Source organism: Centroberyx gerrardi, chromosome 5, assembly GCF_048128805.1.
Source record: "Centroberyx gerrardi isolate f3 chromosome 5, fCenGer3.hap1.cur.20231027, whole genome shotgun sequence".
NCBI classification, from domain to species: domain Eukaryota; kingdom Metazoa; phylum Chordata; class Actinopteri; order Beryciformes; family Berycidae; genus Centroberyx; species Centroberyx gerrardi.
Window position 1 is genome coordinate 33,805,681 of NC_136001.1, and position 24,311 is coordinate 33,829,991.

The 24,311-nt window shown below is 40.5% G+C and overlaps 1 protein-coding gene across 1 annotated transcript; it reads right to left on the minus strand.

The window, feature by feature from the left end:
- Positions 1-3,839: 3,839 nt before the first annotated feature.
- Positions 3,840-23,842, minus strand: asip1 (agouti signaling protein 1). Its single transcript, XM_078283821.1, has 4 exons — positions 23,747-23,842; positions 5,164-5,335; positions 4,762-4,811; positions 3,840-4,198 (listed from the first exon to the last, which is right to left on the minus strand). The coding sequence occupies exons 2-4, from the start codon at positions 5,327-5,329 to the stop codon at positions 4,028-4,030; spliced, it is 387 nt and encodes a 128-aa protein (XP_078139947.1). The 5' UTR covers positions 5,330-5,335; positions 23,747-23,842; the 3' UTR covers positions 3,840-4,027.
- Positions 23,843-24,311: the final 469 nt, after the last annotated feature.

The following is a 24,311-nucleotide window of genomic DNA, read 5'->3' on the forward strand; positions in this document are numbered from 1 at the left end:
TGCGGTTGTCGTTTAAAAAATGTCCACAGAGCCCTAAGACTTAAAGGCAGGGTGTTGTCACAATTTGGGGGTGTAGTGAGTAAAAGCATAATCCCCAAAGCTTTTGGTGTTGTCCACATTTAAAAGACCTAAGGGCTTGTGAGCGGATAAAAAACAACAAAGGAGTCTGCAATGTAAAGGGCCAGGCCATTAAGTGCCTTGAAAACCAGAAGAAGGACTGTAGGATCTATTGTAAGAGAAACAGAGCCAAGTGTAGATCACATACAACAGCTCTTGTACTCTGGCAGAGTACAAGAGAGTCTGAAACGTGAGACACCGCAGCCGGGCTACAGGTGTTGAACTGTAGTGAAAACTCTCTGGCAAATAAACGATGGCAACCGCTCGGCGTAATCTGATCCAACCGTACATCGAGCCAGAGTCAGATCTTGAATCGGGGAGAGCAGACAACGAACCGCCGCCACAACCAAGAAGATGACAACACAACGTTTCAGAATGGTAAATTCTTACCTTTTGTCTTTGTTATCCTTTGTTATCCTTATTATTTCACTGCCCACTTGGGTTTGTTTGTTCCACATTCAGTCACTGGGCGGGTCATGGTGCTGTAGGGGACAAATGACAATGAGCGTAAAGTTGTGACTTGAAAGTTACAGAAGTGCACACAGCTTGTTTCAAATCACAGTTTCCTAATATGGATTGCGTGGATTTAGTTGGCGACCGTGCGTTTTAATACTTTCACCATGTTTAGATAGACCATCCAACTCCTTTATCATCACAGAGGAGAGGGGAATCCTGCTTTACACCATATGGGACCTTTAATGTCTTGAAACTCCAGTGGGTGGGACGTTTTTGTTCCAAAACAGAGTGGAGCTGGAGTGAGTTTTGTAAATCAGAAATTTCAGCAGCTGACCAAGTAATCAAGTCATTGGTATTGATATTAGGGTCAGTTTGTGCTGCATGGCAGTAAAAAATCTTATTGCTTCATTTGTTCTCTGTCATCTTGGGATATGGAGTAAACACTGTTTGGGAGTTGGTGGTGTAGATCATGCAGCTTTAAAGGCATACTGAGTAGGGTTTTGCTGCTTGTGGCTTGTAAACACAACTTTAAGAGTTGACACCTCCTCCCTGCGGTTGCCAGAATGGTAGAAAACAGTAAAAAGGTACAAGGCCAAGCAGACAAGGCTCGTTCCAAAACGAGAGTGAATCTGTTGGCTTTCATCCCGGTGACTAGTACTGAAGGAGAGGATGGGGATATCGACGCGGAGTTGGTTTTCTGTTGGACAGGTAGGTGCCGGTTAGCTTAGCTATCAGCTAGGCTAACAACAGTAGCTAGCTGCCAGCTCGCTCTAACCAGAACTCCAGTTGGTCTGTTAAAGAGTTCGGGATCGCAGCCAGCGAGGCTTTTAGATACAAAACGATTCAGCGGCGATTCAGGAGTCGTGTGAGAAATTTGAAAGTGCCTCTGTCCAGGACTGGCTGAAACTGGAACTACTGGCCGATTCCACTGTGGCTCTTTTTTCTAGTTGGGGGATTTGGAGAGAAGTTTTTTTTTTCCTCCAGAGCCACTAAAGTACGGGAGTTTTCAGGCGTGCGGTCGTCATGAGAAGCGCCAAGGCACTTCTGCGGAATTTGAGCCAAAAACATGTCAAAAATACAATACGGCTTTAGTGCTACATACTATATGAAGTGTTACAGAGAAGAACTGGCTTTCTGGAACATTGTTTGAAACTGGACAGTAAAGGTTTTGGCTGTGTTGGTCCTCTGGTCCCATGGCATCAACAATTCAAAGCAGCACTTTCTAGGTTTACTGGACGTTGTACTGTTTTCATTGAAGTTTCTCTTAAATTAATCATGCTATGTTTGTCTGGTTTTTTTTTTAAGCTGAATATCACTTTTATCTCATTTTTCATTCTTCCAGTCTCTGTGAATGAATGATGGAGCATGTAGTTTTGGGATGCAAAAGGTTTTTCTAATTCCAGACACGTAATTCAGTTCATGTCAGCTTGGATATTGACCCTTCCTGTACCTTCACCATGTTACATATAGCTGTAGGAAGTGTAGAATAGATACCAAAGTCTCTTATTTTTCAATTTATCAGCCAATATTGCCACCCGCTGGGTATTTTTCTATTTATTACTGTTATGTGCATGAAGACTCTGTCGTCCAAAATGTAATCACACTTCTTGTTGGTGTTCAAGAGTTCATAACTGCCCGTCTTTACATGTCTAAATATCTGTAGATATTTATGAGTTTTGATATTTAGCTTCTCAAATATGTATGAATTCACGTCACCTTGCCTTCTAGTAGGGAATTCATAAAATCATGTTTGTGCTGTGTCCAGAATCGGATAGGAACTGCATGTGGTTTCATCTTGCTTGGCTTGGCTGGCTGTGAGAAGATCGGATCACTGCCAAAGACTTAAAACGTTTAAAATGTTAAAAATCAGACAGTCAATAAGATATGAAATGCCTGATATCGATTCCTATTCTGGAGATTTTGAATAAAAGAGAAAGACTTTAATGTAAAAAATAGTATTGAAGTTTTATTATTACAAGCCTTCACAAAATAATACATTTGACACTTAATAAAAATATGATACTGCACATTCATGTACTGCTGTAAAAATGTAAAAAATAAAACCATGTTATATGTAAGGTTGCTACTGCATATTGATTCTGTTGTGTGCTCACAGCTCAGAACTGAGATGTTTTAAAACCCAGTTTGTATAGCAGTGCTTTGATATATGCATTACATCCTGTAAGCTGCAGGAGAACGTCCCGACATGAGAACCGGGACAGAGTCGAGTCCAGGTGACACACATCAAACTAACACTTCAACCAAGAAGTGATTCATCTCTCACATCGTTCATTACACGGCTTTGTCTCTGATGTCTGTTTTTTTCGGAATAACAGACTACTGTTTTAATCAAAACTATTAGCAGTCAAGAAGTCCGGTCCTTTTTGTTGATTTTAAATCAAATTAACTGTAGACTCGGTTACTGCAGACAGTCCCGCTGGACTCGTTTTTTAAGCAGAAGCTTGTAAATTACTTTAGCTTGCAATGAAAACATTTAAAATCAATAGTCTTAATTTGTGTCAAATGATTAATATCTTTGGTAAGTAGCTGTGTAATGTGTGGGATAATTTACAGCACCCACTGCTTTGCATGGGTGTCTTAAATCAACCTGTCAGGGAAAACTGCGATAATGAGCGGCTCGCTGTAAATTACCCCTTCATCTCGGTTCACACTTTATAAATGTTTCCAAACCCCCAAACATTTGGCTTCGTATCTGGATTTATGACATTCCTCAGCCTGTAGCTTCTCTAACTGAATCGTTCCATTCGAAAATGAAATCTCCACTACTTAAAAACTGAGACAACAGGATAATTACTGGCATGGAAGTAAAATTCATGATTAAATATTATTTAACTATCTTGCTTTCGATCCGTAAAAATAGTAACATTCTGCAGGATGTAATTATGTGTGGCAAATATTGAACAGTTGACATCAGGTAACATATTTCTCCAAAATGGATATACAGCATTATGGAATAAAATCTTTAATGTCCTGAAACATTGAGGGTCCAGGGAAGAGAAAACAGAAAAACAAAAGGCCACCCAGCGCTGTCGATTCTTGGGAAATGCAGAAGCGCAGTCAAGTCCAGATATTGGTTTGATGTAGCGTAGGGCAAGAAAAAGTTATGTTCCTTAAAAAAAAAGAAAATCTCCAAAAATGTTGATGGGGACTCCTGGTATGGATTTATGGGATGCGAGGCTTTTGGTTTCCAGCAGAATTTAAACCCTCCCATCTCTCTCCGCTCCATTCTCCTCTCTGGAGCAGAGCTGGAAACCAGATGGGCGGGTGGGGAAATAGAAATAATCCATTACATTTTTACTGCCCTCATATACAGCTACACGAAAACCATAGAATTATGTCTTTTCGACACATTCAATTCGGTCAAATTGTCATGTAAAAAGGGGAAAAGGTGTTCTCGGCGTGGAGCGGGGCCGGCTTGCTGCTGCGGCTGGTTTCAGCAGCGAGGGTTGCCCATTCGGCAGAAACAGACGGTTTTAAAGAGCCGACACTGGCAGAAGGCGCAGAATTCACAGCACACGTTCCCCAGAGATTTACAGCTTCCCCATAGAGGAACGCAGTTAGGAGGAGGAGGAGGACGCTGCTTCTTCACACTGAACTTGTTCTGCTGGGGAGAAGCGGGGAAATGGATAGATAAATACTTTATCAACAGTTATGGATAATAAAAGTCATGATGATGTGTTCCCTGTGGAGAAATTGTCTCATTACAGGATAAAAAACAGGATATAATTGAGAATAAATCAAATGGAGGGGTATCAAATACACACATATTCACACAACTAATTAGAACATTAGAAAGTAGAAATTACAACTGAAAAGTATTAAAATATATGAATTATGTATGCAGGGTGTGCAAAATAACCAGTAGAGCAAACTGAGATAAAGGAAAAATGAATGAAAAAATATGTATGATATGAAAATAGTTGAAAAAAAAACCATTAAATCTATGCAATAAGAAATTTATACAAATATCAAGATAATTGCAATATATAACAAAGGAGAAAATATGAGTATGAAGAAAATATAATTTACAGAATCTACAGCATACTGTGTATACAGGATTTGCAAATTGTGTGCATTTTGACATCATGTTAAATAAATGGTCGTCATTTCCATGATGAAACCAACCATCTGGACTGAATACAGACAGGCAATTCTAATGTAGCTTACCTTTTTTTGTTTCTTTACTTTTTTGTTCTTCTTCACTGATTTAGGTAACTCTGAAAAAGAGAATATGTTAAAATAAATACATATATCCCTACAACTTACACAGCAAATACAACATACTGTCATCAGCATACGTGATGATAAACAACAATAGTGATAATGATATTTCACTTTGATATCACACTTTCCATTGCAGTCAATTGGACGGATTTCATAAAAAGTCAACCTCGGACATTAACTGAAACTAGAATGTATTCAGGTTTATGCTTCAGTTCTGTTTATTAGCAATTATTTGAAGTCAAACATTGGAGAAATTTAAAAGGTAAAATGAATTCTGTATTGGGGCTTTTAAAACAAAGTGAAGCAACACATAATCACTGAATTCTCTTACAAATGCAAACTTACCTACAATGACAACGGGCGGCGAGTTTACAGAAAGGCTTAAAGACAGGGGGTTAGACGTAGTGCTCTTATTGGTGGAGAGCCTGTCTTCAGGGATCATGTGGGCGGAGACCAGGAAGTAGCCTGTAGTGGCGAGGGTCAAGCAGCCGAGCAGCAGGCAGGCGTGCATCTTTCTCTGGAATACAAAGAGATGTATCCATCATTTTTCTTTACAAAGACACAAAATGCTGTCAAATAAAAGTAACAAGACAAAAATCAGCTGTTATAAAGTGAAGACATACAGTTCAGTACCTTCCACCGACAAGCCAGTTCCTCTAACGGTGGCTGATCTTTGTGTGCCAAAAAATATTTTTTACCAGCAAATATTTTATTAACTAGACTGAGCAAGCAAAGCTGTTTTTTGCAGGTGTGGAATTTAAGTTTGGGCAATTATTGTTTCAGGTAAATGTGACAGTAAATTTTGATATGGATTTCGGGACTTAATGACTTAACACATGATCTCATAAAAAGTCACAAAATGAGCACAGACTCTGAAATGCAGATTTATGTGCTGTGGAGACGAATTATGTAAAAATTAGTCTTCTCACATTCCCCCCGCTAATTGAGATTTGTCCAATTAGGCCGAATTAAACTCTGCTGTCAGTTCGGTCACTGGTCTCCTCCATACAGGAAGCGACTGATCCAAACTGAAGAATGAAATCCAGCAGTGAGCAGCGCTGCGGTCAGAGAAAGCCGGACTCTCCACCGATGGCTGACTCTGTGATTGAACTGTGAAGGCCAATTACCTGAGTCCACACTCCCACCTGTCTATCTGCCTTACATCAGTTACACTGTAATCCACTGTAATGTCAAACATATGAGTCAGATATTATCTCCGTGTGGTGAATATTACACGACCGATCCAAACTTCCCTCTCAGACACAAAGATATGCGAGGCTAATGTTTAGCATTAATGTTTCTATTGCGATAAAGTTTCCAAAGAACAACATTAGCGGCAGAACGAGCTGAACCGGGAATTAAGACTAAAAAGACGTCCAAGCAGCACCGCTGTATAAAACAACACAGGGAGCTGCTGCCTGTCTGACATCATGAAGGTGATGTCACGCTTAAGTCAGACCTGCTGCGCTCAAATCAGACTCGGTCCAGTTAGTTTGTGTGTTTGAGGCTGTGAGACAGAGGCATGGAGAGGGGTGTGTGTGTGTGTGTGTGTGTGTGGGGGGGGGGGGTTAGGGTTTTCAAGGCCCATACTTACATTTTTGGGCTGAAGCTGCCTATTATATTTCTATGCCAATATTCAATACCTTTATATTTTGACCATTTTCATGTCAAAATATTTCTAAAATTGACACAGTGTTCCCCGCAATCTTTTATTCTTATCAGGGTGGAAAAGCCTCTGAAACATTTAGAGCATCATGGGACACTAAAACTCCCCGGAGAATAACAACAACAATAAATCATATTCAGGCATACTTGAGTGGAATCTGATCAAAATTAGAATTTGAATCAGTTGAGATTATGGTTCCCCATAGAAAACTGTAATATTGATCAATTCTACAATAAGCATGTAATCAATCAAACTGCATCAAATCCATCATATCACAACACCGACTGGATGATATCTGATTTTTAATAAAATAAGACTGATATAACTAACTGTAGTCTAATGTATCTTCTGTAATGCTGACTTGATGGATGACCTACATGCCTCATTGGTGCCGGTCAGATCATTATTATTATAATTATTATTATTATTATTATTATAATCATTATTCTGGGTTGGAGTGGAGTTTTAGTGTCCCATGATGGTCTAAATGTTGTTTCAGAGGCTTTTCCACCCAGACAAGAAGAAAACTCTGGAGGAAATTAAAGACATTGAATATTGGCACGAAACATCGGCAGCCTAAATCCAGAAATATGAGCACCGGCCTTCAAAAACCCAACCGGTCGAACACTACATTGAACTGAAATGATTTTCTCTCATGCCCAAATAACATGAAGTTATGTGTCTTTCCATAAGGAAGAAATTTAGGCCGCCAGGAAATTAAGTATTAAGGGTTTGGGGGTTTTAAATGCAAGTGTGTGTGTGTGTGTGTGTGTGTGTGAGAGGGAGAGACAGACAGAGAGAGAGAATGCGTGCAATTTTCTAAATGTTTTAATATACATGAATGATTTTGTGTGTTTGTGTGTGTGTGTAGGCATATGTATGTAAAATCAAACAGTGTGTGTGTGTGTGTGTGTGTGTTGGGTTTGGGGATGATGGTTAGGCAGGGCAGGTAATTTATTATGTGAATATGTTTTTGTGTACATGTTGTCTGTCTGTTGTCATGTGTGATATCTCAGACACAGCTGATCAGATTTGGATCAATTCTGGAGTAAAGATGCATCTCACCACTGTGTTCCAGAATGACACCTAATTGGCCTAAACAAATAACCGCATAAAATTAAAAAACCAGCCACATGTTGAATGTTATGAATTTAGTGCACGTGTCCAGCTATGCTTTCTCTACATATCTGCCTCCAGGACTGTTAATGTTTGCCATATTGGAGTTTCGAAAAACCTTGAGTCCTCATCAGCGAACGCACTGGAAAAATCTCTCAGTAACTCAGTAAAAAACAAGCTGCTGTAACTATGAGATAAGAAAACAAGCCTCAGGGTTTGCAGCAACGTACCGGTCGCCCTTTGGCTGTTAGAGCCGGAACAGAATTTATACAGAAGGACACCGAGATGAAAAACATCTACGACCTCGGTATTTCAGCCCTGACAGCTTCAGCAGGTCGGCATCAAGTATGTTTTTTAAGGCAGAAAAGCGGTGGAAGCATCCAGCGGGCACGTCAGACCGGCTGAACGCGTCAAGCGGCACCTCGAGGCACCTTGACACACCGGCCGCACTCCGCTCCGCGTGCGTTTAAGGAGTCAACAGGGGATCGGAGCGGCTGCTGCTCTTGACGGGGTTGAAACCGCACTTCAGTAAATTTAACCATTTCAAAGACGTATAGAGGTGAAACAATGGCAGTAAACTCAGTGGGGGATTTAACGAGTAGCATAAAGCTGTTCACAAAGCTGTCTGGACAAAATGTGAATAGTATATAGTCTTACTGTAGCTGGTTTAGAACAGGGTATGAAGCAGAAAATATGATCTAATAAAGTTCCCCGGAGAAAAATCAGGTTACACACAGAAATTACAGCTCCGTTGTGTTTGAGTCTATCGGGAATTTTTGCTTCTTTAATAATCCATCAATCAAGAAAGACGTTCAGCTCAGGCTCCGTTCACGCTGCAGCTGAAAGTTTCCCAATTCTGCTGTTTTTCTCTTACATGTGACTCAGATCTGATGTTTTCTGATCAGAGTTAACAAGCAAAAAGCTTCATGGAGTCGCATTTTTTCAATTCTGATCTGAACCACATCCCGCGGCGTGCGACCTACATGAGACGTGTACTCACTGGTGTATCACTGGCCATAGCTGTGGTACTCATCATTGCATCCTGTATGGGAAGGTTGGGTGGTCTTTATGGCTTACTGGTATTTATCCATCTATAAAACCCTTATTGGAAAATCACCTCCTTCTATTGTGTCAATGTTAGACCGGAACCTCAGACTCTACCAAACCCGCACAAACGGGTCCAAGGTCCTCGAGTTAACAACACATCCTAACTAGAAATAACCGCCTCGCGGTTGTATGCCTCCGCCAGTAAACTTTGTTTTATCATTGCAAGGACAGTCTTTATTTATTGAACATATATAATTAATGTGATTATTAGGTCAACTTAAAGGATTTTGGTGTCTGCAGAAGTAAGTGACAGCACTTCCACCGTTTCTGTAGAATGACCCAAGATGGTTTTCTCAGCTACAGTGGTAAGCAAAACATTATGATGTCACAGTGAAGTTGACCTTTGAACTTTTGGATATAAAATGTCATCACGTCATCATTTTATCCTATTAGACATTTGTGTGAAATTTTGCCATAATTAGCGTATGAATTCTTGAGTTATGGCCAAAAACGTCGTTTGTGAGGTCACAGTGACCTTGACCTTTGAGCTTTGACCACCAAATTCTAATCAGTTCATCCTTGAGTCCAAGTGGACGTTTGTGCCAGATGTAATGAAATCCCCTCCAGAGATATCGCGTTCACGAGAATGGGACGGACGGACGGACAACCCGAAAACATAAATAAAAATGAATACTCTCGTAAACTTTGGTCATTTCAGAAACACAAACCCTCAATGATTTCTTTGAGAAATAAATAAAGGTTGAATTTGAAAGTATTTGAAGTAAATCTTACATCATTATTCGCCTGGGATGGCTGAGCAGCGTTAGAGAACGAGACCGAGAGAGAGAGACAGAGAGAAAGACAGATTGATATTCGGGGAAACGCCTCAGTTCAGTCAAAACTCAGAAGGCACAAACCGTAAGCTAAATGTGAAACTACAAAAACCGAAGTGACGTCTTTTGTTGTTGTCGCTCTGCACGTCGCTGTCAGTTCATATCGGCATCAGATATGAGCTTCACAGTATGAACAGTCAAACTGCCATCTCTCTCTCTCTGGTTACAACTGACGACTACGGGAAATGAGGTTTCAGTATTTCTCTCTCTCTCCTCTCCCTCTCTCCTTGTCTTCCCTATTTCATTTTACTCTACAAGCCGTAATTTCCTTTAAAACAGAAATATAACAAATTAAATCTTTAAACAAATCTTGAAATAACACACACACACACACACACACACTCAAACGTTACAGACGGCAAAGTATCAGCGTACTTTCTCTTGAAGAAATTAGACAGGAAAAAAAACCCAGTGAAAAGTTCAGCCGCTGTACTTGGAAGGATGGAAGGATGGTGGTTTGTTTTTTCTTCGGGACCTGGACTGAAACATCATCCATGAGTAACACCGACAGAAAACTCCCTTCACCCAAAAGCCTGTTTAATATGTACTGAAGAGATTTACTAGAAGGCCAGATACAATTAGAGCAATTGTGGAAAGAAAATAACATCCAAAACGTCTTGTTCCCTATGGAAGAGGATTTGGGCCACATGTGAAAAATTCTGATCCGACTCTCTGACTTTAATCTCAGAATGATTACGTTCTGAAATGTTTTTGCCAGTGAGACGGTTTAGTCCAAGCGAGGTCCGAACAGGGTGAAAACTTTCACAAGATAGAATTTCCCGTCACTGGAAACGTTTTACTTTTGTATAAACTTGTTGAACTTCTAGTCCTCTTTGATAGAAAATGGTCCTTTGCGTAGATTTTAGGCCAAAAGTACCAAAAAAAAATGAATGTATGTCGAAGTAACTGTTTGACAGAAAAGAGCACTTTGCTTAGGTTTCAGTCCAGTTCAAAAATGCCAAATAAATGTATTTTTAAGTAATTTTGTAGCACAATAAAAAAGCAAAGGGAGATTAATACTTAGCCGATAGCTAACAATTAGACAGCTGACTCTGAACCTAACTTGATGAAACAATTTGAAACATTAATAGCTCTTGACTTCCTTGCTGGAAATATCAAGCTGTTATATCGCTGGAAGAAAAGCAGCTTTGTTTTAAACTTGACCACCAGGCATGTCTGACTTTTGAAACGTTTTATTAGAGGGAGGGTGGCAGAGAGGAACATCTAATCCTTTAATAGGACTTACCAGGTTTTCACCCCACAGCGACGTTACGCAACTTCAGTAATAGTTACAGCTGTGAGTTACCCCCCCTAACCCCCCCTCACCCCCCCCCCCCCCCCCCCCCCCCCACACACACACACACAATATGTTCCCCCCCCCCACACACACACACATTCTTTATGCTTCTTGTGTGTTTTTGAGGTTGTACCACAAAAAGAATTTCCCCTTAAGGAACAATAAAGTCTAATCAAAATCTATTTTGTCTAAGTATAAATCTAAAACATTACACATGAACAATCTTGTGCACACACACACACACACTCACACACATTCACACACATACTGACACACACACTAACACAAACTAGTTTTCCCTACCCATCATCAACGCTTCAACACCCAAGTTTTAAGTAAATTGACAAAAACACCAAATAAGTGCAATTCGACTGATTTGTGCATTATAACACAATTTCACTGTATATTAACTATATTGTTTTTTGCAGTTTTTTTAATTGTTTTTTTTTTACAGAAGAATGATCATCTATTTTCACACAGTTTAGTTTAGTTTGGTTTAGTGTATTTGTACGGTGATAAAACAAAGACACAAAGCCATATAAAAAAAAAATCAGATGTATGGATGGATGTAAAATATGATAAATAACTGAAATTAAATGAAATGAAAGTAGATAATTAATGTAAAATAAAGAATTAATGGGTGCAGAGGAGACAAGAGGCTTAAAAATCAGAATTAGTTTTTTGGACCAGTTTGGACCTGGTGTGTTGCTCCTGTAGGTTAACACACAACACAGAATTATACGAATAAAAAAATAGAAATATAAACATTTGAGAATTATAAAACAGAATATAAGAAAAAATAGGATAGAAATAAAAATATAAAATGGTCTCTGTTGGAGCCTTGGACATCAGTAATAAAAAAAAGAAATACATATACATGCTGTACATATGAAAGGAGCTTATTAAAACACCTCAAAACGAACGACAGACAAAAAAAAAACAAAAAACAAAATTGAAGTCCGCAAATTGATGAAGAAAACATTCCTATTGAAGATTTTCTGTCCAAACGAAGACCAAACATTTGAGATTTCAAGATCACGACTGGACCGCATGGTAGAAATTACACCAAAAATCCTCCACACACACGCGCACACACACACACACACACACACTCTCCTGTGACTATGACTTTGTTTTTGGAGGAGACTTTCTAGGGAACGGGGGTTTCACTGGAGGAAGAGGAACATCAGAGCGTCCCGGCGGCCTGGTTCTCATTTTCAAATGATTTCCAGTAATTTCCATCACCATGGAAGTCGCCAATAAACGCTATCAGTTCCTTTTAAACTGATCTGCTCTGCTGCAGGGGCCGCCGGCTCTCTGAACACACAGGCCCGCATTATTTTCTCAATGTCTGTTTTAGCTTGTAAAGAATGAACCACAAAAATGAGTAAAACAAGAGGCAGACCTGCATTATTTTCTTGGTGTTTGTTTTTCAGAGAGAAATGAACGGCTTGAAAACCAATCAGATCCCTCAGGTCATCAGGCATGTGTCTCCTAAACGTACCTAGAGCTAAATCTAAATCAGGTGAAGGTGCATTTAGTCACTATGGTGCTGTTCTCTGGAACAAACTACCTGCTGACCTGAGATCTGCTTACAACTCTTTTAAAAGCAGTCTTAAAACATTGCTTTTTTCCTCAGGCTTTTGGTAGTTAGTGTGTGTTTGCCTTTGTGTGCGTCTGCTGTAGATGAATAGGACAGGGGTTATAAAAAGCTGTATTTTATGTATGTGTGTGTGTGTTGTATGTGTGGCTGAAAGGTTATTTTATATATGTGTGTATTCTATCTCCTTATCTGTTTATTGTTACTATTTTGCCTTTTTATGTGAAGCACACTGAACTTACCTGTGTATGAAATGTGCTATACAAATAAAATTGATTTGACTTGAAAAGCAACGGTTCAATGAAACAGAGACAAACCTGCAGTGTTAGATTAATTTGGAAAATAAAATATTAATGGATTAAAAAATAGCTAAGTGAATATCAGAGGCAGACCTGTGTGATTAGATTAATTTTTAAAAAACAGTATAATGGCTTTAAAATTTTCAAAAGATACTTTAAAAGAAATTGACAGCTTAAAAAAATGTATCAAAGCAGAAACGCACCCAAATTTTTAGATTAATCTGAAATAAGATTAATATGGATTTACTTAAAAAAAACAAAAAAACAATGGCTTAAAAATGAGTACAGAGAACAGACAAACCTGCATTAATAGATTAATTTGATAAAAACAAATGTTTTAAAAAAACTGCTTCAAACAGAAATAGATCTTCATAATATTATTGTTTTACTTAAACTGTACTAAACTGTACTTATACTATACTATGACTTGTCATACTTCAGTACATTTTACTGCTAATACTTCTATACTTTTACTTCAGTAAACTTTTGAATGCAGAACTTTTATTTTGAATCGAGTATTTTTCCATTATTGCTACTTCTACTTAAGTAAAGGATTTGAGGACTTTTCCCACCACTGACATACAGAAATAAAGGCTTTAAAAAACACACACAGTGTTTTAATTATCTGTATTTTAACAGAAGAATATTTTAATTTGGTTACTTTTTAACAGGAATTATAAACGGAGGGCAGGGGATCGAACCTGTGAGCTCTCTGTTACACACACACACACACACACACACGCACACACACTTGTGGCATTTCGCTCACAACTTACATCCACACAACTTACACACTCTACTTACACACATTACATACACGCACATCTTCCACATACACACACACACAACTTGAATAGACACACAGCTATACTGCGTAAACACACTCGACTTACACACAGCTCACACACTTTTTCAGCTCGCTCTCTGTTTCTAGCTGCTTGATGGAGATTTAGACTTGAACCACCAGACAGTCCTGCAGTGTTCCTGCATGATGAAGACGCAGCTGCTGGCTGACTCACAACACACACCGCAATATTTCACTGTCTTCATTTTTCTAATCCGGCCATTCATAACACCTGGAGCCAGTTCTGCAGTCCAGACACACAGACCAGTAGCTTTCTGTAATTTAGAGACCGGTAAATTCATTCAACATGGCTGACCAACACACACACACACACACACACACACACACACACACACACACACACATTTGCATTACTATACTTGTGCCGACCTTCATTGACTACATTCATTCCCTAACCTGTCCTAGCAGCAAAATGTCCTCACTTTGCAGGATTTTCCTCGTCTCGTCTTTCTACCCTTGTCAGGATATTTGGTCTTCATAAGCATAGAAATACAGCAATACACACACACACACACACACACACACACACCCACACACACACACAGCAACATATGGCAATATATGACAACTTCTGTAACACATAAATTAACTGAGCTCGAGACCAACCAAACTACCAGACACACACACACACACACACACACACACACACACACACACACACAGTGAATCGACCTACTAGCTTTAACCTAACTTCATAAAAGAATAATAGAAATAGAAAGAAAATATATAAAGAAAATAATCATAATTATAAAAAAAAACCCATCATAGTCAGTAAAGTTATAAATTCCATGAATGAAATATAGATTTTTTAAAGAAAATTAAATACTGAACATTATGGGTTTTCAGCAAGCTTCTGAGCAAAAAATACTATTGAACTGAATACTAATGACACAATATTAAATTGAATGTTTGACTGATGATGTTTGTTCTGATGATTATGTCACAATTAAAGTTTATATATATGTTCTTAATTGGCTTATAGTCTGCTTGAAGTGCGTCTCAGTGGACTTAACGTTACCATCTACCTGCAGAAATCACTCATTTGCACTTCCCATTCCATCTGTTTGTTTGTTTGTTTGTTTATTTGTCTGTTAGCAGGATTTCTCAAAAAATTATCAATGGATTTGCACGAACGGTCACGGGGCAAGGACGAACTGATTTGTCATACCAATTGGCCAAAGGGGGGCGTGGCTTCTTACAAAAAGGCATATAACGGACAAACAGATTCACGTAACATCATCAGACTTTGTGACCAATCAGCAGACAGAAGAAGAGCCAAACCCTCCATTATTGGTCCAATCAAACAACATGGAGGCACTGGAGGGCTCAATTTTGGCAGGTTGGTTCCTGACAGAACCAACCTGCCAATTTTTACAAAACTTGGTCCAGTGGTTGAAGAGCAGCGCTGATGGAAACAGAACAGACAGAGAGCTGATTGGTCGTGTGGTGTTGAGATAATCAGATAAAATGATTAAAAGTGTGTAGAATGTGAACAGACAGATCTGATGTCCCATTTCAGGTCCAGTCAGGAAAATGTGAAACAAGTTGGTAATGTGGCGTGGAAGAAATTATTAAAAGAATAGTTCACCCAAAAATGAAAATTCAGTCATTATCTGATGCCAGCTGAACCACAGGTGAAGTCTGTTAGTCCGTAAAACCGTCCAGGAGCTTTCCAGCATGACAGCGTTCTCCAAAACTACTGAAGTCTATGGGGACCGATCTTTAGAGCTCCGAAAAGAGCAGAAAAAGAACAGAAAATATCCATAAAATGACTCCATACAGCTCTTGCAGTATAATCCAAGTCTCCTGAAGCCAACGATCGCACAGTGAGTGGAAAAGACATTGATATTGACGCCGTTATTTAGAGCAAATCTTCATTACAGCCAGGTGTTTTAGAAAAACGTTGCACATGCGCGGTCGTGTGAATCTCCTCCACTTCCTGAACTTTCGTTTAGAAATCCGACACGTGGAACTGGAATATATTGACAACTGCATAGTGTTGGTGGAGGATAATCTGGTTTATCTCCATGTTTCATCACTGTTCTTTTTGAATCTCTCTGCGTCTGTGTTTCATCACCACACAAATAAGCAGCTCTTCATCTGCGCCAGAAGGAGTTAACCAGCAGATTTGTGTGTGTGTGTGTGTGTGTGTGTGTGTGTGTGTGTGTGTGTGTGTGTGTGTAAATCCAGCATCCGACTCCGAATGAACTTCTTTGAAGTTGCATTCATTTCCACTGAGGCGGCAGACGGAGGGCAGCGAGCCAGATGTCACCCATTTTCACTGGGAGACGATGGGAAAATGTTACCAAGCCGAGGCCGGCTGTGACCGCAGGAGGAGCTGTGGCAAAACTTCAAATGATTTGACATTTTTTTGTCATCCTCCGTCATGTATTCACTAACTTATAACAAAAAAAAAAGGCTGTCAAAGTGTGATGAGCCTGTGTAAAACTAAACTCTTGTTTAACAGGAGTTTTAGTCGGATTGTCTTTGTCACCTTCAAATATGACAAGAAGATATTACAAGTGACTTATTTATTTTTTTTTTTTAAATATTGACGAAGGCCAGCAGGTTCAAATGTACCAGATTTAATTGTTCTGTTTTTAAATAGCTGGCAATTAAATGCTTTTTATTGCTAGAGTTGCCTTGCTCTGTGTTTTTTGGACAGCAGTTTGAGGCCAGAGAGACAGAGACACAAAGACACTCTTATGAAATTCAGTTTGTAGGAATACTGTAGATTTAGTATGATCATCTTGTGAATGCTTTCACTGTCTGTCTCTTTTTTAAAAATATATCTATTTTTAAAAACATATATATTTCAAAATGTTCTGAACGGATTTGGCTGAAATCTCGGCCCAAGTTGATTAGATTCTGATGATGATCTGGATTTGGGATTTCCACCATTAGACGATTATTGAAACTATTATAACTATTATGCTGCGTTCATGTGCTGGTGAGAAAGTCCGACATCCGGGACTTTGGATGCTAAACAGCGTTGCTTTCAAGTGATATTTTGTCAGAAAATCAAACCCAGAAGATGAAGGATAAACAAAGATAAAGCGCTACAGAGGCTGCAGCTGTGACAGATGGAGGATCGTTCAGTTTGAGCTCTACTGACTGAATTCTACTTGATTTTGTAAAATTCACTGTAAACAAGCAAAGACCGTGCAAAGACTTGGAAGAGCGTTTCTCCCTCCACAGCTGATACTAAAACACTGCAAAGCCAATGAGAAGATTTACTTCGACAGAGGGCTAATAATGCCTGGTAGTCTCTCTCTCTCTCTCTCTCTCTCTCTTTCATAGACAAACACCCTCAGGCTTTTTATTTTGTTCTATAGTCTTTGTTTTATTTTTGTGTGTTTTTTTTTAGTTTTTCTGAAAGCTATAAAAGAGCGACAGTAAAAGTTAAGGTGATACTACACTGCAAAGCCAATGAGAAGATTTACTTCAACAGAGGGCTAATAATGCCTGGTAGTCTCTCTCTCTCTCTCTCTCTCTCTCTTTCATAGACAAACACCCTCAGGCTTTTTATTTTGTTCTATAGTCTATAAAGCTATAAAAGAGCAACAGTAAAAGTTAAGGTGATACTACAAAAGCAACAACCTACACATTCTTTCCGTTGACACACACACACATACACACACACACACACACACACACACATACACACACCGTATGTGAAGCATGTGATTGGCAGATTGGACGGAAGCCTTTGAAACTGCCTGTAAAATTAATTGGTTGCCTGAAAAAGCAATAACTTTAAGCCTAACTGCGCTCATGCATGTTTTTCATGGTGTCTTAAACAAACATTTAATCCTTCACATGCCTCTATAAATATGGGACATTAACATTACAGGCTTATCCAGTGCGTTAAGTACAGTAAGCTTCGGTTTCTGCATCATTAGTTAGGATGTCGAAGCAGCAAACAGATGTTTCAAACTCTCCCCCTGACCCAGAGAGTTTAATGGTACGTTTTCACAGGGGCATCATTTCACGTGAGGGATCGCGCTGCTTCCCAGTATGGGAAGCTAGATAGGCGTGCTTCGATATTGGTTCCTTGTTGCACCTGATTGGATGAACGCTGTCACTCGCTGGGCCGTCTGCCCCCCGGATTTCAAACTGGAAAAACATGGCGGCTCGTTTGCAAACTTTCTCTTATATTGCGAAAATAGTTCACCGAAATGTGTTTCTGAAAACATTTGAGGCGAGAAATAAGCCGTGCAGTTGCTGAATCTGTCTTCATTTTAGATCAACGACGGTTAGTTTAAAAGTTTGGGAGTTTTCGGGAGTTTCCAGAGGCGGCGCGTCATGCTGGACGCCCCTGATTTGCATAAAGTAGCCTAGACCTCAACTTTATGTAAATATGGAGCGGCCAACGTGACGCCCTGTCTCTCGAAACGCACCGCAGCTCTACCAGAATGCATTGCACGGCTGCTTACATGGAAATGATGGATCCTGTGTAAGGCTAAGTGAAGAAATAAGAGCCAGGGAAAATGATTTACAACACAACTAACGGATATTCCTCCTCCTCATAATCTGACTTCAAACACACACACAAATCAAGCTGCTAGTTTAAATTGGAATCATGGAAAGAAATGAAACAAATTATAAACAAACGTATAAATCAAAGATAAAAGCCCCAGAGAGCTTGTCAACATGGTAACATAAATTTTCACATCTACGTTGTTTTCTGCAGCTTGTTTCGTTTGTCTTGAAGCTGCTCTCTCTCCCTGCTCGTCCTCGGAAGAAAGATTCTTAAAATGATTTTGTACTTGACATGATCAAGATCATGAAGAACAACAAGACAAACAAGAACAACAACACAAGACTAGCAGCCCTGTGATTGGAAGATCACCAGTTTGAATGGGAGCGTGTCTATGTTCCTTCAGCTCTATGTTCCCTCAGCTCTATGTTCCCTCAGCTCTATGTTCCCTCATGTTCCCTCAGCCCTGTTCCCTCAGCCCTATGTTCCCTCAGTCCTATGTTCCCTCAGCTCTATGTTCCCTCAGTCCTATGTTCCCTCAGCTCTATGTTCCCTCAGCCCTATGTTCCCTCAGCTCTATGTTCCCTCAGTCCTATGTTCCCTCAGCTCTATGTTCCCTCAGCCCTATGTTCCCTCAGCCCTATGTTCCCTCAGCTCTATGTTCCTTCAGCTCTATGTTCCCTCATGTTCCCTCAGCCCTATGTTCCCTCAGCTCTATGTTCCCTCAGCTCTATGTTCCCTCATGTTCCCTCAGCCCTATGTTCCCTCAGTCCTATGTTCCCTCAGCTCTATGTTCCCTCAGTCCTATGTTCCCTCAGCTCTATGTTCCTTCAGCTCTATGTTCCCTCATGTTCCCTCAGCCCTATGTTCCCTCAGCTTTATGTTCCCTCAGCTCTATGTTCCCTCAGTCCTATGTTCCCTCAGCTCTATGTTCCCTCAGCTCTATGTTCCCTCAGCTCTATGTTCCCTCAGTCCTATGTTCCCTCAGCTCTATGTTCCCTCAGCTCTATGTTCCCTCAGCCCTATGTTCCCTCAGCCCTATGTTCCCTCAGTCCTATGTTCCTTCAGCCCTATGTTCCCTCAGTCCTGTGTTCCCTCAGCCCTATGTTCCCTCAGTCCTATGTTCCTTCAGCCCTATGTTCCCTCAACCCTATGTTCCCTCAACCCTATGTTCCCTCAGTCCTATGTTCCTTCAGCTCTATGTTCCCTCATCCCTATGTTCCTTCATGTTCCCTCAGCCCTATGTTCCCTCAGATCAGTACCTCCGCCAATGAGGTAATGTTTTCGCCCCTTTCGCCCCCTAACCCTAACCCTAACCCTCTGTTGCTGAGGGAACATGGGGCTGAGGGAACATAGGGCCTAATTTGGATGGGGAAAAAAATTCATGAGGGAACATAGGGATGAGGGAACATAGGGATGACCCCGTTTGGATCCCAGGGGATAAAAAATGGTTAAAGCAATAATCCTTGACATTTTCATCTAAATAAATGTTTGTTTTGCTACTTGTTTCTTGCTCCAACTGAACAGTGATCCAATCTATATCCAGTTCATAAATCTCCTCCACTGTCTGTTCTAAACAGCCGGTGTCTGGTCGCTCTTTCCTGGGAAAAATCCTCTTCTGCACAGGAAGTGATACGTTTTACGTTACGAACGGCTGAACAGACAAAGAAGAGAGAAACTCAAACTGCAGCAACAGAATTGCTCATCTGACGCTCTTATCCAAAGTGACTTACAATAAGTGCAACAGTAATGTGATTATATAATGCAATGTGATATGTTATTGATCACCGTCAGTGTTGGGCAAGTTACTCGGAAAATGTAATCAATTACTCTTTACTTATTCCTCATTTAAAAAGTAATCTCATTACTTTATAATTCCTCAGCAGCAGCAGTAATTAGTTCCATTCCTCGTTCCGTTGCTCTGCGTTTTGTTGGCAGCGGCGGCTCCTTGTTTCTCCCTGAGTTTCTCATCGCTGTGTTTCTGTATCAGATGCTTTGATAAACTGGATGTTGTGTTTTTCTCTGTGGAAAGTTCACAACGGACCAGAATGTTCTCCGCGTCCTCGACCGAGATCGATTCAAAGTGACGGGAAAACTTCCAGCTGCTGAAAGTCTGCGTCTCTCCCTCAGCCTCCGGCTTTTGTTTTGCTGCTTTAGCGAACGGCCGACGTAAAGCTGCTGCATGTCCTGAAGAGACAGATGAGGGAAACACACACAGGGGTTTGGACAAAAAAAAAATTCAAAGGAGAGAAGACAAAATGTTGAAGGGGGTTCAGGTTTAAGTAACGCAGGGTTACCCAACACTGATCACCGTATAGGAAACTGGCTTTTCTCTTTTGTCTTACCGCTCAGCACTGCAGAATAAATCTCGGCTCCTTGATCTCCAACATCAGCAAACCAAGCAGCCGATCGTAAAGAGATCAATGATGCCCCGACAATAATCCTGTTAACACCAGAGTGAGTCAGAGCTTTCTTCCTTTTCTAGACAGTCATGAGCAGCTCAGACCCAGGAAGAGCAGATCTGAGGATGTGTTATCGCTCCATCACTCTCGGCCTCTTTGAAGGAACGACAAGAGGTTTCTGGCAGGTTCTGGGAGTGGTGGCTTCAGGAGGATAAATCAGACAGTCTGTAGTAGTTCCTGTCTGTGTCACGTCTGTAACTGACATCTGGGGTCGCTCCGCACTGCTCGCCTTTTATCTGGTAAGAGTGCTACGGGTAGACATAAATTATTCTAATCTACAAGGGATTTAGAAGGAGAGATTCATTCTAAAACTCCTCCAAAAAATCTTCTTTTCCTGATGTGGTAATCTCATGCTAATGATTTCAATAACTATATTCAGCGGTGGGTTTTATACTTTCAGGCACATCAGAGCAGGTGTCACATTTTCCAAAAGGTTGATATTTAATTTCTCACACTTCAGGGTTTCAAACAAACAGGTGTTCGAGTTGGACGAAACTTTCAAAAGAGAAGAACAACTGGAAGCCACATGAGGAGCTTCATTCCAAAATGAGATATTCGACTTTTAGCCAAGTAACCTGATGATTCCCATAAAGTACAGCCAGGTAGCGCCTGGTGATGCCAACTCCTGCAGTAACCAGGGAGCTTGTTGGCCATCTTTCCTCCTTTGTTATTTTTATTTTTTATTTTTTTTACAGAAGAAGAGCTGGGTAGTTAGCATGAGCAGCGATAGCCACCATGACTGAACAGACAGAGAAAAGACAAACTCAAACTGCAGCAACAGGAAATCCAAGCTCCGCCCACACTGCTTGATTGACAGGTGATCTGTGGGAAGTGCAGTGCAGAAACACCACAGTGAGGCTGAGGGACAAAGATGGAGACAAATAAAAAAAATACCAAACAAACAAGAATCTCATTAATTACCACTTGAAAAAAATACATTTGGAGACTAAATTAAAAAAAAGAGGATTTTGTGGATTACCACTTTAAAGACATTTTTTACTGGGATTACGGGAATTCATCACAGCGAAGAACGGCCTCTTGGGAGAAATATTGAGCAACAGACACTGACTATTCTAGATCTATAATGAGTCGTCCTCACAAAGAGGCATATTAGGCAGTAAGTAAGCATTTCCCCGCTATGCATAAATATCCCAGGGAATATCTCATATCTATTCTCAGAGCGCTGTGGCTCTGACCGCTTCACTCCTCCTTACTGTAATGTTGGTGATCTGAAAATTGACGCTTCGATTCCACTGTTGCACTCATTGTAAGTCACTCTGGGTAAGAAAATCAGCTAGAAGTAATGGAAAAATACAAATAAAAGCACCATTTGGGAAGCATCTGGTTTATGCCAACAAAGGCACTTTGTTGGCATAAACCAGATGCTTTTGTTAATGCCTTTGTTTGTTTGTAAACCATGAGCGTTTTATTATTTATTATACAATTTATCATCGATGGCCGCAAAGGGATTTGAACCCGTAACTGACGATGCATTGATCAGGTTTTTTCTGATCAGGTCTGATTGTGACTGGTGATTTTTCAGCAATGTGATCGGCCGATCAGATCACCAGCGGAAATTATGCATTTTCATTTCATTTTCCCCAGACTTTATGCCATTTGTGAACGCTTTCCTCCAAAGCGCCTCGCGGTTCCGTGAGTATACAATAGAACAGAATAGATTTGCAACTTTATTGTCCTCATGGGGAAATTTGGGTTGCAGTGGAACAGATCTGAGGTGTTCACAGTATTTATAACAGAACACAGAGAGACACAATAAAAAGAACAAAATAAAATAACCAGACAAAACAAAAACAAAGCACCAGACAATGGACATCCGCAACATGCGATTCACTGTATAATATTATTAAAGTATAAAGTATTTTAGCATTGATGGAGGGAACTGAACCTGTAGCTACAGGGACGCACTGATCAGGTTTTTTGGAGCCGTTTCCAACCGCCGATTTTTCAATAGTGTGATCGGCCGATTGCCGATCAGATCGTTGATTGAAATTATTAATTTTACCCAGACTTTCTGCTAACAGCAAGCAGAAATGGTAAAAGTCCAATCCAGCAGTGTGCTTAACAGATTGTTTTTATAGCTGCCATAAAATGTGGAAATAAATGCTAAATTTCATCCAAACATAGTAATTACATGTTAGTGTGTGTTTTGATGACAGGTAGCCGTCGGCTCTGCCTTCTGTCTGGTACTGTATGTTAAACTGGTTCTGATCACTGATCAAAGGCTGCGATCAGAAATGAACTGTCAATACTAGATGAACAACATGCAGCGCTGCTAATGTTCTGCTGACTGACACAAATGGTCTGAGAGGTTTTATGGCATAGGTTCGACCGCTTTCCTGATCTGGCAATTTAAACTTTATTTTTTGATCGGGCATTTGAAACTGATCGGACAGTTATGATCAGCGGCTGATCAATCGGCGCTCCTCTCCCCCTCACCCTGGCAGTGTTACTCTGCCCATTGATCTGCACAGGATCACCAGTTAGAGCAAAAAAACGGCCAGGCACTGTCATGCTCTCTGACAGTATTAACACACGTTGTGGTAAAGTAAACACCTAAATTCACTTTATCCACTTTTTTTGATGTGTGAAGAAAAAGGAAAACCCCACATTGACAGTGTAAACCCACAGAAACCTTCATGAGGCTCAGTCCAGATCTCTAACAGAATCAGCATTGTTTCAGAAAAATGCTTTTTCTCAGTAATTACAGACAGCATGAAGCACAGAAACGCCAAAACTCCCTTAGGTCAAAATCACAGAATTAAGACTTAACCTGAAAATCCGACATAATAAACCTATTTGCTTTCTGTTTCCACTAATCAGTGACTAATTCCTTTCCATCTCCGGGTATCTGGTAACGGACCCAAATGTAATTGTATTTGAGCAATCTGCACGCCACTCAGTGGGGGTCAGAGGCCACATCTGTGAAAGTCCCTCTTATGCACAAGACATACAGGGAGAATATTGTGAGGAATTTTACGAGTTTCAGAAGGAGCTTCGCTTCATGGAATCAGGCTTCAGTCTGACATCTGACATTAAAGCTGAAGACTGTAACAACTGGGATTGAAAATTTCTGACGCATCATCAAAGCGTTTGAATGTGAAATGCTTCTGCTTTTTCATCGCTCATCCACTCTCCTCTACTTTTAGCTAACAAGGCAAGATAGGAGCAAAATTTCCACTCACCTTACCTGTGGTTGCCAGGCCAATTTGTGCGTCAGTCTCTCTCGCTCTCTCCCTCTCTCCCTCTCCCTTTCTCTCTCTCGTTTCTTTCGTGCGTAGGTTACCGCTCTCCTTTCTTCCCCCTCTCTTTCTCGCTATATTTCTTCTTCTCTCTCTCTCTCTCTCTCTTTAGTGCATAAGTCGCCACTCTCCTTTCCCTCTCCTCCCTCCGTCTTTTGTACTTCACCTCTCTCTGATTTCCTCTTTTTCTCTCAGTATATTTCTTGCGTTTTCTCCGTCCCACTACGTCTCTCTCTCTCCCTCTTTTAGTTCATCCCTCTCTCTCTCTCTCTCTCTCTCTCTCTATACAAGCCTCTCGCTCGCCTCGCTCTCTCCTCCCTCTCCTCTGTTATCGCTGGCTAAGTAGCAGTACCTTGCCTTGCTGTTAATAATGAAGACATAATGGGAGGTTTCCACTGGAAGGCGGGGCCAGCGCTGCAGCAGGGGGGGGAAGACGAGAAAAGGTTAAATTATACAGAGGATGGACAGGGAGATGTGAACCAGACCCTCCTGTGACACGTTGTTTCTG

Bases quoted from the DNA above. Each gene is read 5' to 3' on its own strand.
- asip1 (XM_078283821.1), bottom strand. From the start codon at position 5,329: ATGCACGCCTGCCTGCTGCTCGGCTGCTTGACCCTCGCCACTACAGGC. The intron at 4,812-5,163 runs GTAAGTTTGCAT...TCTCTTTTTCAG, and splicing joins GCCGCCCGTTGTCATTGTAG to AGTTACCTAAATCAGTGAAG. The intron at 4,199-4,761 runs GTAAGCTACATT...GCTTCTCCCCAG, and splicing joins AAGTAAAGAAACAAAAAAAG to CAGAACAAGTTCAGTGTGAA.